This window comes from Trypanosoma melophagium, assembly GCF_022059095.1.
Source record: "Trypanosoma melophagium isolate St. Kilda chromosome Unknown ctg24segment1, whole genome shotgun sequence".
NCBI lineage: Eukaryota > Euglenozoa > Kinetoplastea > Trypanosomatida > Trypanosomatidae > Trypanosoma > Trypanosoma melophagium.
In genome coordinates, this window is record NW_027125155.1 from 392,164 (window position 1) to 408,367 (window position 16,204).

General features: G+C 45.9%; 4 protein-coding genes across 4 annotated transcripts; all 4 read right to left on the bottom strand.

Annotated features, from left to right (window-relative positions):
• Positions 1-90: 90 nt before the first annotated feature.
• Positions 91-4,692, bottom strand: LSM04_000046 (uncharacterized protein; the record flags this gene model as incomplete). Its single annotated transcript, XM_067330047.1, has 1 exon — positions 91-4,692. The coding sequence occupies one exon, from the start codon at positions 4,690-4,692 to the stop codon at positions 91-93; it is 4,602 nt and encodes a 1,533-aa protein (XP_067191078.1).
• A 400-nt stretch (positions 4,693-5,092) lies between these two features.
• On the bottom strand, positions 5,093-12,888 carry LSM04_009056 (WD40 repeat; the record flags this gene model as incomplete). Its single annotated transcript, XM_067330048.1, has 2 exons — positions 5,093-10,149; positions 10,188-12,888. 2 exons carry the CDS (start codon positions 12,886-12,888, stop codon positions 5,093-5,095), a joined length of 7,758 nt encoding a protein of 2,585 aa, XP_067191311.1.
• A 691-nt stretch (positions 12,889-13,579) lies between these two features.
• On the bottom strand, positions 13,580-14,065 carry LSM04_005215 (uncharacterized protein; the record flags this gene model as incomplete). Its single annotated transcript, XM_067330049.1, has 1 exon — positions 13,580-14,065. The coding sequence occupies one exon, from the start codon at positions 14,063-14,065 to the stop codon at positions 13,580-13,582; it is 486 nt and encodes a 161-aa protein (XP_067191213.1).
• Positions 14,066-15,120: 1,055 nt separating this feature from the next.
• LSM04_004337 (uncharacterized protein) lies at positions 15,121-15,903 on the bottom strand (the record flags this gene model as incomplete). Its single annotated transcript, XM_067330050.1, has 1 exon — positions 15,121-15,903. One exon carries the CDS (start codon positions 15,901-15,903, stop codon positions 15,121-15,123), a length of 783 nt encoding a protein of 260 aa, XP_067191171.1.
• Between the last annotated feature and the right edge of the window lie 301 nt (positions 15,904-16,204).

The following is a 16,204-nucleotide window of genomic DNA, read 5'->3' on the forward strand; positions in this document are numbered from 1 at the left end:
TTTGTTCTTCTTATTGTTGTGACTCTCTTTCTTATTTATAAATAAGCATCATGTATCCATTTGAGAGCTATCTTTCATTTTTTTGTGCCTCTATCGTCTACGTCTACGGGCCTCTCGCAGTGCCTGTTGAATTACTTGCTGATCATCACGACTCATGTATTGCCTGTAATCCACGCATGCACTCCCAGTCGTACCAACCGCAGATACGGAAACAGCATCATGTGAACCACTCCGTTGTTTCTCTGTTGGTGACAACGGCGATGAATTCGCATCACGTGGCACAAGTCCCTTTTGTATTTGCTGTTGTTGAGTGATTCGGAGTGGTGTTAATTGCAGTGGTGTCCGGGGAGACGCCGTTCCACGCCATGCCTCTGGTATTGTAAAGTATTCCGCCCCACGTTTAATTTCAATATCGGAACGTTCACGTGGGGAAAACAAAGTTCCAGCGGCATTGACAATACGCTTTAGTGCATACACCACGGACTCCTCCGTCATGCGTACACCATGTGTGATGTTTGTTGTAAAGCGACCACGTGTTGATGTATTAACAGTACTAGAAGTATTATTATTACTATTATTATTGGTAGTAATAACGGCATCGTCTCTCATAACAGCGACGACGGGCTGCATGGCGGCTAACGCATCGTGTAAGTGATCCTTCACTGATAACATCACACATAATGCGTGGGCGCGGCTGCGTCGGAGAAAACTCTCCTGCTCCTCTTCACGTGGACTAATAAATTCCATCATACTTTTCATCTGCTCTTCTTTTTCATTTTCTCGTTGCTGCTGTTCAATCAAGGCATGTTCAGCGCAGGTGAGTTTCTCAGACAACTCTTGACATTTCCTTGAGACATCCTCTAATCGTGTGCTGTGCTGTCGCTCATTCTCTCGCCAGTAATTCACCACACTCACGAGCAGCTGCGCAAAGTACACCGCTTCTGCCGCACTAGATGCCAATTCCAGAGGCTTCGCACTTAATGTTTCCTGTTTTCGTGGTGTTTCCTTTCCTGTTTCTTTTTCTTTTTCTTCCTTTTCTTTTTGTTGTTGTTGAGATGAGGGTTGAAGATGATATTGACTGCTTGCCATACGCGCTAGAGATGGAGTAGTTGCAGACTTTCTACCAATTGAACGTGACGCACGGGCGGATAACAATGGCGGTGCTAAACCACTACTATAACTCACGGAACGGCCAAATCCACGCAATATATGATTATTATGATGATGATGATGATTATTATTATTATTATTATGCACCGTTGTGGTACTCACAGGTGTAGAACCGGTTCCAATAGTTTTATTCCCCGCAGATGAGCGTGTACGACGAATAGGATTTTCCTTATGCTCCTCCGTTGTGGAAACACATTGTTTTAGCAATCGGACTGCCGTATGCATAGAAAGAAGCGCCGCCGCTAACTGTTCCTTTTCTTCCAATACACCACTATAGTGTTGTTCCATACTCGCCACAATATCTCCCACACCCTGTTGCTTCTCCGTTAGTGGTATCTTTAATGTATGTAAACAGAAATTACGTAATCGCTTCACCTCAAATACAGTTGTTCTCGTTGATGATGTTGATATTGCAGTTTTTGTACGACGCAACTTTATCACTTCCTTTTCTAATTCACGACGTGTATCCTCTTCTTGTACTAATTGCTTCATTAACTCCTCCGCCCGCTCACTTCTACACGCCATCTCTGATTTAAGTTTATTCCGATCACTCTCCAATGTGGCACACTGCTGGTTTAACTTCTCAACACGCGCGGAAAGCGCTTCATTCTCTGCCTTAAAAGAGTTAATGAGATCACGGTACTTCGCATCACTTTCTTCATAATTGGCTATAGAAGCAGCATCTGCAATCGTTTTCTTCTCTAGTTCTTTTTCTAGTTTAGTACACCGTAACTGAAGCTGCGAAAACTCACGCTCACGATTCTGCAATTTGTCCTGGAGTGAGGTCTCCATCACAAGCCACTGCTTCATTGCGATTTCCTGCTTCTCTAGCATCTTATCATACGCTATATACGATGAACGTAGTCGAGAAAGTATAACACTCTCCACATTATTATCATCATCATCCTCTTTATCAATAGTTTCTGTATCGTTTGAGGTATTTACTGGTCGTGATTTTTGCAGTTCTGTGAATTGTGATCGTACTACATCCCTTGCCTTTTCACGCACCGCACACTCTTGCACGAGACTTTGATGCGTCGCACGTAATGTGTTCAGTGCAGCCGTAGTATTTTCCATATCATATTTAGATTTCCGCAATAATTCTCGTAATTCCTCTTGTTCCCGCTGATATTCTTCTTTTTGTTCGCCATGTTGTTGTTCCTGTTGATGCCACTGTTGCTTTTCTTGCTGTCTCGCCTTCTCAACCTCAGCAATTCGCTTGACAAGATTCCCAACCGCAGTAGCAATACCAGCAGAAGATTCAACACCACCATCATTTACACCAAGTGCAGTACGAACATGAGAAAGTTCTTTTAATGCAATCGTATGACTTTCTTCCGTCATTTGTGTTTTTTCACACTGTATTTGTAATTGCGATTTAAACTTTTCCGCCTCATCTGTTGAAATTTTCAGTTCCTTTGCGAGACGTTGAATCTCACGATTACGAATTTCCATCAAATGCTTCATATCACGCCATTCTTGTAGAAATAGTACAGCAGATGAGGTTCGACAACGACGTATGTGTTCCACCACTCGTCCCGCATCTTCCTCTGTCGTGGTATATAAATTTAATTGAACTTCTGCCTGAATTTCACAACCGGTACATATAAGTGAGAGAAGTTTTGATGGAATCACTTTTGTTGTTGTTGGTGAAACAAGAGTGGTAAGAGCAGTAGTAATGTCACCAAGTACAAGAGTCCCTAAGATTTCTTTATTCTTAGAATCTAGTGAAAGAGGAGTCTTTTCACCCTTTTCATCCCACTTCACCACGAGAGTATAAGATAATATAGACGTTTTTTCTTTCGTTTTTACAATCAACTGTTCTTGTTGTTGCAATACTGATTGAACTTTTTCTCGTCGTTTGGTCTCTACATTACGAATTTCTTCAGAAGTCTTACGTTTTACTTCTTCTAACTGCTTAACATAAACTTCTTTTTGCTTTTTCATCTCATCATTAGATTTTTGTAACTGTAACGTAACCTCCTTAATGGTTTTTTCTCGTTCTTCTAACGTTTCCTTTATTTTTTGGTATTGGGAGTGCAGCTCTTCTTCCTTGACTCGTTGTTTCTCAATTTCAGCATACATTGCTTTCAGTGTCTCTTCTGTTTCATCAAGAGCTTGCTGAATTAAAAGATCATCTGTATCACGTTGTTTAATTTCTTCTTCAAGTGATGATTCCAACCGGTGAAGTTTCTGTTGCAGTACTAACATCTCTTCCTCTTTTTTCATAAGATTATTCCTTGTTTCATGCAACTGTTCTTGTACAAGATCCCATCCATCCTTTGGATCGTTTCGATGTTTAAGTAGTTCTTTAACCCCATTGAATGGACAATCCATAAGAAGCAATTCTACTTGCTTTGATAGAAGAGAAGTAGGGTGTTGTACAACTAATTCAAGAATAACCACCATATCAGGTCCTTGGTTTAATTCTGAAATTGAAACAAACCCATAGGGGGCAGATAAAGTTAATGAGACATCCTTAAGAATACTAGTACGCATGGCCTCAGGTCTTTTCTCTACAAGTTGCACCCATTCTGAACCACGAAAAAAATGACGATATTGTGTAGATTTCATCTTTTCTGAATCTTTCCAAGACTGCGAAACAATAAGCTGATCCTGTTTTCCATGAATAGATGCAGCGGAATCACGATGTTTACGCTGAAATTCCAGTAACTCTTTCTCCCTCAACCGGAGACTTTGCCGTGCTGCATAATACTCTTTTTGATAACAAGAAAGTTTCTCCTCTGTACGAGTTTGTCTTTTTTGCATCTCTAACAATTTCTTCTCAAGATCAAATCGAGATTTACGTTCTTCCGCTGTTTCCATTTCCACTTCTTCTGCCGGCTTGGAAGTATCAAAAACTAGGTCTGCAACAGCCCTAGTTGGATTATTCTTTACAGGCAATTCCCCTCCTTTGGTTTCTTCTTGCAGTTTCTTTAGCTGTGATTGGAGAGTTCCCAATGTTCTTTCTTTTCTTACAAGATCGATCTCCATTCGCTGCTTATCATAACGCAATTTCTGAACTCCATCCATTATTTCATGAATAGAGGGCGTTTGCTTCTTTGATGTACCAGATGATGATATCACATTTCCCTCCTTCTCTTTTTTTGAAGATGAAGCACCCTTTTTTAATGCTGAAGTACCAGGAGCATCTACTCTCACAATTGAAGCCAGTTTACCCAGTTGTTCCTCATACTGTTGTAGGCGTTCCTCAAGTATTTCGTCGCGTCGAAGTAGAAGTTGTTTTTCGCTAAGAAGTCCTTCAAGTAAAGTTACCTGCTCCTCACGTTCTTGAAGAAGAAAACGTAGTGTTGCCACCTCATCATTATCATCCACACTCTCTTCTTTTAACACTTCACCTTTTAATGTGGGAGCAGCAGCAGAAGAAGTAGTATCATTATTAGTTGCGGAAACAATATTCCCAGTCGCATTCACTGGGCGCTGTCTTTCTGTGGCAGTAGCAGCAAGGGCAGATCTTGTCCGTAAAAGACGAGCTTGGGCAGGTACTCGCGCCTCCTCCATTGCCTCCTTCCTCCCTTTACTACAGAAAAGAATGATAAACAGGGAAAAAAGAAGAAGAATAACAAAATAACTATGATCAACTCAATGGATGTAAGGAAACACCAAAATCAAAACAAAATATAAAACCTCTTTTCCATTACTCTTCCTATTATTATTCGCGCAATAGGTTATCATCTAAGCATCCAAAAACTAACACATAATATTCCATTTTTCTTACTCTACAATAAAGACTTTTTCCCCTTATTTTTTGTATGAAAATATTCCTTCCTCCCTCTACAGTTTGTGAAAAAACAAAATCATGAAAAAACTTGTATCAACATAATACATAACGACCTAAAAAAAAGTACAAAATCACTGTTCTTTTTTTTTCGTTTATCTACTTACTCTAACCTTCCAATCTTTACAAGTCACCATCACGACATCGAGGAAATTTTGGATTCAACTGACTCAGTTGATGAGTAAACCGCCGTTCTTCTTCTACTCGTGCCACTACATGTTCATTCCAAAGACGTGTCCCACCATCCTCATCTTCAACTCCTGCAGAACAGAGTGATCGAAGCTGCTGAAGAACATCACGGTACTCGTCAAGTGTAACAGAATAAATTGGTTCACACCGTAGCACAGCCGGGTCAACAGGCAACTTTGGGTCTATAGCTTCACGTAGACTAAAAGAGGGTTCCAATGATTCTTCTAATCCACGAAAACTATTTGCAAGGGCACGACGATTTCTAAAAGTCATAAGCTCTTTAAATAGCGCATTTTCAATTTTAGTACCATTGTTTCTTCTCGGCTGATCTCGGCGGTATGTAGCCAACTCAGCTTGTGCAACGAGAAGCTGCTTCTGCAATTGCTCGTTCATTTCCATAAGTTGTTGACTCACTAAGGAAACTTCACCGCCAGATGCGGATTGTGTAGGGGAAACACTAGAACCACTCAATCGTAGTAATGCCAACATTCCAGAAAACATATGCCCCTGTAAAAGTGTATCAATATCCTCAGCACTTAAACTATGACAGACTTCCAGATCAACTAAAGCCCCTCCACTTACAAAGTTAACAACCTTCACACAATCCGAAGGAACCGCTGTAGCACGGCACACTTCCATCACAAATACATCCTCTACCAACTGACGGTACTGGCTAACAAGAGGACCCCAATTATCACCCAACCCGCACCTATGACGAGTCCAACTCACCAATGGAGAGTCTAGTCCAAAAGACCTTCCACCTTCACAAAGACGGTGGGGTGCATCATCACGTTTAGCCTCAGAAATTCTTTTCGCCATCATAAAAGATTCAAAAGGAGCATTAACGTTACATAGAGGAACAAGAGCTTCAGACTCGGAAGAATCAGGCTTTCGAACCAATTGCCCTTCTTGTCCCATATAAGACGTAATAGACATAGAATCCAAATAAGGAACAAGTTCCCTCCTATTCAGAGGATCAGGAACATTCGCACAGGCCTGCAGCCGTTGCAGTGCGTCATCTCGTTCGGCTTCAGCCTTCTTCTTGTCGGCAACAACATTTTCGTACTCCTGGGCCGTGATACTGTACAGTGGAGCAGGTGCGGGGTCCTGGGATTTCGAACCTGATCGCGGGGGTGCACTCCCTGGGCGTTGTTGTGGACTCTTGGACTGCTCCGAGAGGGGTGCTATCCTTGCTCGCTGCTCCTCAGCTTTTCGCTGCGCGTCACGGTGTCCTTCCAGTTCCTTCACAGTTGCCTGCAGCTGTTGCAGTGCGTCATGAAGTTGTTCCTCAGCCTTTTTCTTGTCGGCAACAACATTTTCGTACTCTTGGGCCGTGATACTGTACAGTGGAGCAGGTGCGGGGTCCTGGGATTTCGAACCTGATCGCGGGGGTGCACTCCCTGGGCGTTGTTGTGGACTCTTGGACTGCTCCGAGAGGGGTGCTATCCTTGCTCGCTGCTCCTCAGCTTTTCGCTGCGCGTCACGGTGTCCTTCCAGCTCTTTCGCAGTTGCCTGCAGCTGTTGCAGTGCGTCATCTCGTTCGGCTTCAGCCTTCTTCTTGTCGGCAACAACATTTTCGTACTCCTGGGCCGTGATACTGTACAGTGGAGCAGGTGCGGGGTCCTGGGATTTCGAACCTGATCGCGGGGGTGCACTCCCTGGGCGTTGTTGTGGACTCTTGGACTGCTCCGAGAGGGGTGCTATCCTTGCTCGCTGCTCCTCAGCTTTTCGCTGCGCGTCACGGTGTCCTTCCAGCTCTTTCGCAGTTGCCTGCAGCTGTTGCAGTGCGTCATCTCGTTCGGCTTCAGCCTTCTTCTTGTCGGCAACAACATTTTCGTACTCCTGGGCCGTGATACTGTACAGTGGAGCAGGTGCGGGGTCCTGGGATTTCGAACCTGATCGCGGGGGTGCACTCCCTGGGCGTTGTTGTGGACTCTTGGACTGCTCCGAGAGGGGTGCTATCCTTGCTCGCTGCTCCTCAGCTTTTCGCTGCGCGTCACGGTGTCCTTCCAGCTCTTTCGCAGTTGCCTGCAGCTGTTGCAGTGCGTCATCTCGTTCGGCTTCAGCCTTCTTCTTGTCGGCAACAACATTTTCGTACTCCTGGGCCGTGATACTGTACAGTGGAGCAGGTGCGGGGTCCTGGGATTTCGAACCTGATCGCGGAGGTGCACTCCCTGGGCGTTGTTGTGGACTCTTGGACTGCTCCGAGAGGGGTGCTATCCTTGCTCGCTGCTCCTCAGCTTTTCGCTGCGCGTCACGGTGTCCTTCCAGCTCTTTCGCAGTTGCCTGCAGCTGTTGCAGTGCGTCATGAAGTTGTTCCTCAGCCTTCTTCTTGTCGGCAACAACATTTTCGTACTCCTGGGCCGTGATACTGTACAGTGGAGCAGGTGCGGGGTCCTGGGATTTCGAACCTGATCGCGGGGGTGCACTCCCTGGGCGTTGTTGTGGACTCTTGGACTGCTCCGAGAGGGGTGCTATCCTTGCTCGCTGCTCCTCAGCTTTTCGCTGCGCGTCACGGTGTCCTTCCAGCTCTTTCGCAGTTGCCTGCAGCTGTTGCAGTGCGTCATGAAGTTGTTCCTCAGCCTTTTTCTTGTCGGCAACAACATTTTCGTACTCCTGGGCCGTGATACTGTACAGTGGAGCAGGTGCGGGGTCCTGGGATTTCGAACCTGATCGCGGGGGTGCACTCCCTGGGCGTTGTTGTGGACTCTTGGACTGCTCCGAGAGGGGTGCTATCCTTGCTCGCTGCTCCTCAGCTTTTCGCTGCGCGTCACGGTGTCCTTCCAGCTCTTTCGCAGTTGCCTGCAGCTGTTGCAGTGCGTCATTTCGTTCGGCTTCAGCCTTCTTCTTGTCGGCAACAACATTTTCGTACTCCTGGGCCGTGATACTGTACAGTGGAGCAGGTGCGGGGTCCTGGGATTTCGAACCTGATCGCGGGGGTGCACTCCCTGGGCGTTGTTGTGGACTCTTGGACTGCTCCGAGAGGGGTGCTATCCTTGCTCGCTGCTCCTCAGCTTTTCGCTGCGCGTCACGGTGTCCTTCCAGTTCCTTCGCAGTTGCCTGCAGCTGTTGCAGTGCGTCATGAAGTTGTTCCTCAGCCTTCTTCTTGTCGGCAACAACATTTTCGTACTCCTGGGCCGTGATACTGTACAGTGGAGCAGGTGCGGGGTCCTGGGATTTCGAACCTGATCGCGGGGGTGCACTCCCTGGGCGTTGTTGTGGACTCTTGGACTGCTCCGAGAGGGGTGCTATCCTTGCTCGCTGCTCCTCAGCTTTTCGCTGCGCGTCACGGTGTCCTTCCAGCTCTTTCGCAGTTGCCTGCAGCTGTTGCAGTGCGTCATCTCGTTCGGCTTCAGCCTTCTTCTTGTCGGCAACAACATTTTCGTACTCCTGGGCCGTGATACTGTACAGTGGAGCAGGTGCGGGGTCCTGGGATTTCGAACCTGATCGCGGGGGTGCACTCCCTGGGCGTTGTTGTGGACTCTTGGACTGCTCCGAGAGGGGTGCTATCCTTGCTCGCTGCTCCTCAGCTTTTCGCTGCGCGTCACGGTGTCCTTCCAGCTCTTTCGCAGTTGCCTGCAGCTGTTGCAGTGCGTCATGAAGTTGTTCCTCAGCCTTTTTCTTGTCGGCAACAACATTTTCGTACTCCTGGGCCGTGATACTATACAGTGGAGCAGGTGCGGGGTCCTGGGATTTCGAACCTGATCGCGGAGGTGCACTCCCTGGGCGTTGTTGTGGACTCTTGGACTGCTCCGAGAGGGGTGCTATCCTTGCTCGCTGCTCCTCAGCTTTTCGCTGCGCGTCACGGTGTCCTTCCAGCTCTTTCGCAGTTGCCTGCAGCTGTTGCAGTGCGTCATCTCGTTCGGCTTCAGCCTTCTTCTTGTCGGCAACAACATTTTCGTACTCCTGGGCCGTGATACTGTACGGTGGAGCAGGTGCGGGGTCCTGGGATTTCGAACCTGATCGTGGGGGTGCACTCCCTGGGCGTTGTTGTGGACTCTTGGACTGCTCCGAGAGGGGTGCTATCCTTGCTCGCTGCTCCTCAGCTTTTCGCTGCGCGTCACGGTGTCCTTCCAGCTCTTTCGCAGTTGCCTGCAGCTGTTGCAGTGCGTCATGAAGTTGTTCCTCAGCCTTCTTCTTGTCGGCAACAACATTTTCGTACTCCTGGGCCGTGATACTGTACAGTGGAGCAGGTGCGGGGTCCTGGGATTTCGAACCTGATCGCGGGGGTGCACTCCCTGGGCGTTGTTGTGGACTCTTGGACTGCTCCGAGAGGGGTGCTATCCTTGCTCGCTGCTCCTCAGCTTTTCGCTGCGCGTCACGGTGTCCTTCCAGCTCTTTCGCAGTTGCCTGCAGCTGTTGCAGTGCGTCATGAAGTTGTTCCTCAGCCTTTTTCTTGTCGGCAACAACATTTTCGTACTCCTGGGCCGTGATACTGTACAGTGGAGCAGGTGCGGGGTCCTGGGATTTCGAACCTGATCGCGGGGGTGCACTCCCTGGGCGTTGTTGTGGACTCTTGGACTGCTCCGAGAGGGGTGCTATCCTTGCTCGCTGCTCCTCAGCTTTTCGCTGCGCGTCACGGTGTCCTTCCAGCTCTTTCGCAGTTGCCTGCAGCTGTTGCAGTGCGTCATGAAGTTGTTCCTCAGCCTTCTTCTTGTCGGCAACAACATTTTCGTACTCCTGGGCCGTGATACTGTACAGTGGAGCAGGTGCGGGGTCCTGGGATTTCGAACCTGATCGCGGAGGTGCACTCCCTGGGCGTTGTTGTGGACTCTTGGACTGCTCCGAGAGGGGTGCTATCCTTGCTCGCTGCTCCTCAGCTTTTCGCTGCGCGTCACGGTGTCCTTCCAGCTCTTTCGCAGTTGCCTGCAGCTGTTGCAGTGCGTCATGAAGTTGTTCCTCAGCCTTTTTCTTGTCGGCAACAACATTTTCGTACTCCTGGGCCGTGATACTGTACAGTGGAGCAGGTGCGGGGTCCTGGGATTTCGAACCTGATCGCGGGGGTGCACTCCTGGGCGTTGTTGTGGACTCTTGGACTGCTCCGAGAGGGGTGCTATCCTTGCTCGCTGCTCCTCAGCTTTTCGCTGCGCGTCACGGTGTCCTTCCAGCTCTTTCGCAGTTGCCTGCAGCTGTTGCAGTGCGTCATGAAGTTGTTCCTCAGCCTTTTTCTTGTCGGCAACAACATTTTCGTACTCCTGGGCCGTGATACTGTACAGTGGAGCAGGTGCGGGGTCCTGGGATTTCGAACCTGATCGCGGGGGTGCACTCCCTGGGCGTTGTTGTGGACTCTTGGACTGCTCCGAGAGGGGTGCTATCCTTGCTCGCTGCTCCTCAGCTTTTCGCTGCGCGTCACGGTGTCCTTCCAGCTCTTTCGCAGTTGCCTGCAGCTGTTGCAGTGCGTCATCTCGTTCTGATTCTATTTTTTTCTTTTCGTCCTGCAGGCTATTGAGTTGTTGTGATAGGTGTTCTTCTGACCAATTTGGTCTTGTAGAAGAAGTTTTTGGTAGGCTATTATGCAGAGTGATGGTTTGCGGAAAAGTATAGCTATTTATTACATCATGCAAGTGCTTTTCTTCCGTTTGGTTGTGTTCCAACGCAACTTCAAGCAAAAGACAGTTATATGATGATGCATACGTTACTTCTCTAACAACGGCTGTAGTGCTAGCGATTATTTCCGTTATTTCTGCGATTAGAGTTTCTTGTAGTACTTCTGGGTGGGTATTGCAAACGTTGGTCCATTGTGTTCCTGGCAGTCTCTTGTAAAAATTGTTTTTATTTGATCGTTGATTTGTTGGTGCAATAGGTTGGCTTCTGCTTTCTGATGACTTTCTTTCACGAGATGGTGATATCTGCTTTTGCGTATTTTGTGTTAATTCCTGTAAAAGCTCATTTACATATAATTGTTCACCCTCAAGGTTTCGTTGTAGCTCATCAATTTGTTCAAGAGCTTCACGCAAAGCATCATCTTTTGCCTCATATAATTCTTTGTAGTTTTCAGCTTCTAGAAGTTTACGTTGTAGCAAATCGCGTTCCATCTTTTCTTTGGCATGCTGTTTTTCTACCTTCTCTTTATACGCATCAAATGCGGTGCTGTTACGAGCAATAGTTCCACGAGCTTCCTGTAGTAAGAGTTCCTTGTAGGCAAGCTCAGTCTCATTTTCTGTCTTAACTGAGCCCTGACGTGCCAACAAGACATCGAGTTGGTTTTCCATTTGTTGTATCGCATGTTCCTTTTCAGAAAGTTGATGATTTAGTGTTGTGATGATGTTGTCCTTCTCTCTGATAGTGATTGTTGCCTTACCAAGGGCATTCTCGCTAGCATTTCGCTGAGCCTCTAGACTTGCAATGGTTACCTTTAAATTATTTATTTCCGCGAGTCTATTATCCATTGCCGTCTTATGGATTTTTTCTGGTATCATTCTATTTTCAACCCCACGTTCTTTTTCTAGTTGCTCATTTAGAAGTTCCAAGTTTTCTTCAAGTATTTTGTTGCGTTTTTCAAGCTTTTCCATCTGCTGTTGCTGGTTCCATGCCTTTTCTTGTAGCCTATCAAACTTATTCTTGCTCCGCGCCCGGCGACGCTCGTAGCGTTGAAGTTTTACATCAACATCATTTTCTTCTCCAACTGCGTGAACGGCGTGAATAACTCCATCTGGTCCACCCACCCAGACAGTCCAGTGTGTTGAACGGTATAGACGCAGCATGGAGAATATAGGACGTACACCCGGTTGAAAACGACGTACTGCCACATGATCACGTGCATCCCATACAACTACATTACCGTCTTTTCCACTGCTCCACATACGTGGTGCTACGTGTACAATAGCTGTGATAGGAGCGGTGTGTTGACCATCTAGCACAGCAACACATCGGCGTTCATCTTTATTACGCCACTCCCATACACGAACTGTGCAATCATCACTACCTGACCATAATTCTTTGGTACGAGGGTATATTTCCATTGCACGTATGGATTTTTGATGGCCTCGTAGTGTTGCTATACATGCCACATTTTTCTCAATTTGTAGCGGTGCTCTAGGGTTCCATACTCTAATAGTTGAGTCATCACTACCAGAGAGAACATATTCATCGACGGTGGCCTCATCGGCATCAGGGAATTCTATCTCTTTTTCATCATCTTCATCCTCTATTTGCTGTAGCGATTTTTCCTCCGGAGATGTAGTGGAAGTATCACTAGGAGCAGTTACTACAAGGACACATCTAACAGCATTAGTATGCCCTGAGAATAGTCGGACGTACGTACACGATGACTTTGACCACTGATAAACTTTCCAATCTTCTCCTCCACTATACACATATTCACCTTTTTTAGAACTTGCCATGCAAAGTACGGCGCCATCATGTCGTACAAATTCATTTTCCATCGCTCCATTTGAAGTATTATAACAATAAATAAAGCCATCTGAAAAGGCTGCCCACATTCGTTTTGCTGAAACGCACCGTAATGCGGTACAAAATGACGCTTCTCGAGACTTCGCTTCAAAAATAACCTCTCCACGTGGAGGGGCGCGAACAATGAGACGTCCATCAGATTCTGCTGTCCATACTCGTCGTTCTCCATCATACTCCATTGCCCGCGCGGTACCGCTAATAGCATACATTGCAAGTGTCTCATCATAGCGCCGGCGTTCCGATGAAACAGACCGCGCCGATGTGGTCGGTGCCCGGCCCCCAAGCGAGGGCGATCGCTGACTCTGCAGTTGTGACATTTCTTGTATTATTTGAGTCTCACAAGGTGTGGGGGTCTTCTTTTTTTTTTGTTATTAATGATGTTGTTTCGTGTGTTTATTTATTTATTTCTTTTTTTTTTCTGAGGATGAAGGAGGGTGGAAGAAATGGGGAAGGATATGCTTTTCTTGACGCAGCTACCACCACCAAAGCTCTATCTTTGCAGTTATGTAAGATAGTCGTGCTGAGTTGTGCCAGAGCAACAAGAGGAATTTTAAAAAAAGACAAAGAGAAAAAAGTGAAGTAACTGACACTACAATAAAGAAAAAAAAATAAGAAAGAAAGAAAGAGAAAAGAAAGGGCATGTGAAACCCGAAATACGCGTATGAAACACAATTGAACTGACTTCACAAACTCCACTGTACCCGGCAATGTGACACAGTAGCGCAATACAACAGACAAAATATGATTTTTGCTTCATTGCTTTTTGCATACAAGAGATAAATCTGTGAAAACAAAGTAGAAGCGACGCTAAATAAAAAAAATGGATAAATATAACTAAAATAGGAAGGTCAGGAAAAGAAAAGAAAAATGGCACAGTGAATCATAACACTTGAAAACAATAAAAAAAAAGAACCGCTCTCAGTAGAAACGAAAAAACAAGGGAAAAAAAATGAAAAAAACCTTTAAAAACAATCCAGTAATAAAGAAATAAAAATACCATATTACCTCTCAGACAGCACATTTGTCGGTTTGTAATTCCTCAATAAGCTTCGCACTCGCACGAAGGTCGAGATCCTTTTCAGCATTCATTCGCTTAAGGAGGGATATCAATGGCTTTAGACGGACATCAACAAAGTTCTTAAGAAGATCGTACTCCTCCTGCACCTGAGCAAATTTTTGAATATCGTCTTGATTCTTGTTTAATTCAATCGGTGCATGGTTTGCTTCTCCCTGTCTAGGCGTCTTTTTATTCGTTATCAGATCCAGTTCTTCTTTATTCTTAGGTGTGGATGAATCTTGTTCTAGGCTTTTCAAATTTACTTCGGTTTGTTTCCTCATGGTCTCGAGATGGTTTGCGTCATAGTGTTTATTAATGGGACCAGTTTGCATGGATTCTCCATTCTCTGAAGAGTTGCTTGGTTGAAGGACCTCATTCACGTTTGTTCCTTCCGCACATTTAGTGGCAGGATAGTTTTTCATGCTGATTAATGGCATGGGCGTCTTCGTTTGAAGAAAGAGGGAATTCTTGATGCTTTTGAGAAAAGTATTCAGAATTCATCTTTATTTTCGCATAATATGCACATTTTGCCACGTTCTACGACAAGTTTTTCTCTTTTGTTTCCGTTAACTAATTAGTTGGATTAACCTTCCTTTTTAATTCCAATAATGGGCTTGTACAGCAATATGGCGGGGCCAGAGAGAGAGAGAGAGAAAGAGGGAAAGAGAGAGAGAAGCAAAACACAGAGGTGTGTGAACAGAAACAGAGATATCTATGAATACCCAAATGGAAAATGCTCCTCTATGAAAGGATCTTGTTCTTTTCCTTTTTTCCAAATAGCAGCTAGCCTTGTACATCAAGATAACAAACGCATATATAAATACATAAATATATATAGGGTATGTTTGTTTTTCCAATAAAATATGATGAACATCAAAAGGAATAAGACATACACCCACACGCACAGACACAACATAGATAGAGAAACCAAAATAAGTGGCGGTTTGTAACATCTCTTTTTATTGAAAAAAAAAGCACTATTTCTTAAATATTTGCATCGCTATACATGGGGACACACAAATACATTCCCTCTATCTATACAACCTTCCTCTTTTCTGTAACTGTAGACACACAAAGTTTTTGTTTCTTTTCGTTTTGAATGTCCAGTGTAGAATATTCAAAGTGAAAAATCCAAACAAGAATCTGAAAGTAATTAAACCAAAAAAAGAGGAAGGGAGAAAAAAGAAAGAAAGAAGAACGTTCGGAAAGAACACCAATAAAGGTATTCTCCCGCATTTTAACGAAAAAATGTTTGCCCACCTCTCAGTTTGTCTGAGTTCTTCTGTGTGAATGAAAGCATTAAGCAAAAAAAAAAAAAAAAAACAGAAGAAAAAACAACAACACTAAATCACCCGTCCAGAAAAAGCAAAAATCACCACAACAAAATAACAGTGAGGATATATATATATATATATATATATATATATATATATATATATATATGAATAATTTTCACCTTATTCCTTTCTTCTTTTTTTCTTTCTTCAGAAACCTACTGCAACAAGTGTCGTTCCACTGCTGCAATAGCGTCCTTTGTGACTGCGTCAATATCTTGTGAGGCGTCTACGTGTTCGAGTATCGCGCGGTAGTGATATAACAAGCCTTCTGCGGTATTTCGGTAGACCTTGAGTCGCCGCTGCACCACCTCTCTCCTGTCATTTTCTTCCTGCGTGAGTCTCTCGCAAAGTGCCACGTCCTCCTGTGGTGGTGGGTTGTAGAGCAGATGATAGGTGGCGCCAGTGGCGGGGTCTGTGCGTCTGTGCTCGATGCGCTCAAACACCGTCGCATCTGGTACATCTAGCAGCAGACACACGTGTGGGGCGATGCCCTCCGCCTCCATCGCCTCTGCCTGCTCCTGCGATCTTGGAAAGCCGTCGAGGACCCAGCCGCGTGTTCTGGCGTCCTCCTCCTCCAGCCGCCGGCGGACCATGCCGGTGATGAGGGCGTTGGGCACGAGATTCCCGGCGCGGATGAACGACTCCGCCATGATGCCCGCCTCCGACCCCGCCGCCACCTCCGCCCGCAGCAACTCGCCGGAGGAGACGTAGACGACCCCGAAGTGCTCGGCGAGGGCCCGGCACTGCGATCGCCGCCCGCTGCCGGGGGGACCCGCAAGGAGAATCTGCGGGGGAATCGGCCGCCGCATCAAGTCGTGGATGTACGCCGCGGGGTCCGGCGGGAGATCACGCAGGAGATTCCGCAGAATGTGCTCCATGATGAGCGCCACATTGTGATCTCGCATGTACGCAATCGCATCATCCGAAAAGTTCACCATCACGTCTTTACAAAGACACAGGCAATGATTGTAATAGGGGGAAACTTAATACTTATGATGATGATGATGTCACAGAGAGAGACACACACACACACAACGGTCTATCGTGTGTTGCTTTTGTTTTCTTTAAAATGATATAGTAATAAGTTTCACGGCTTCCCGTGTGAAGAGGTATTAAAACCCGTAGAAAATTTAAAGTAACACACAGCCAAGGTACAGAGAGCGAGAGCGAGAGAAAACAACAAAAAATAAGAAAACAGTATAAATAACTACAATACATATACATTATATGCCCTGTAAT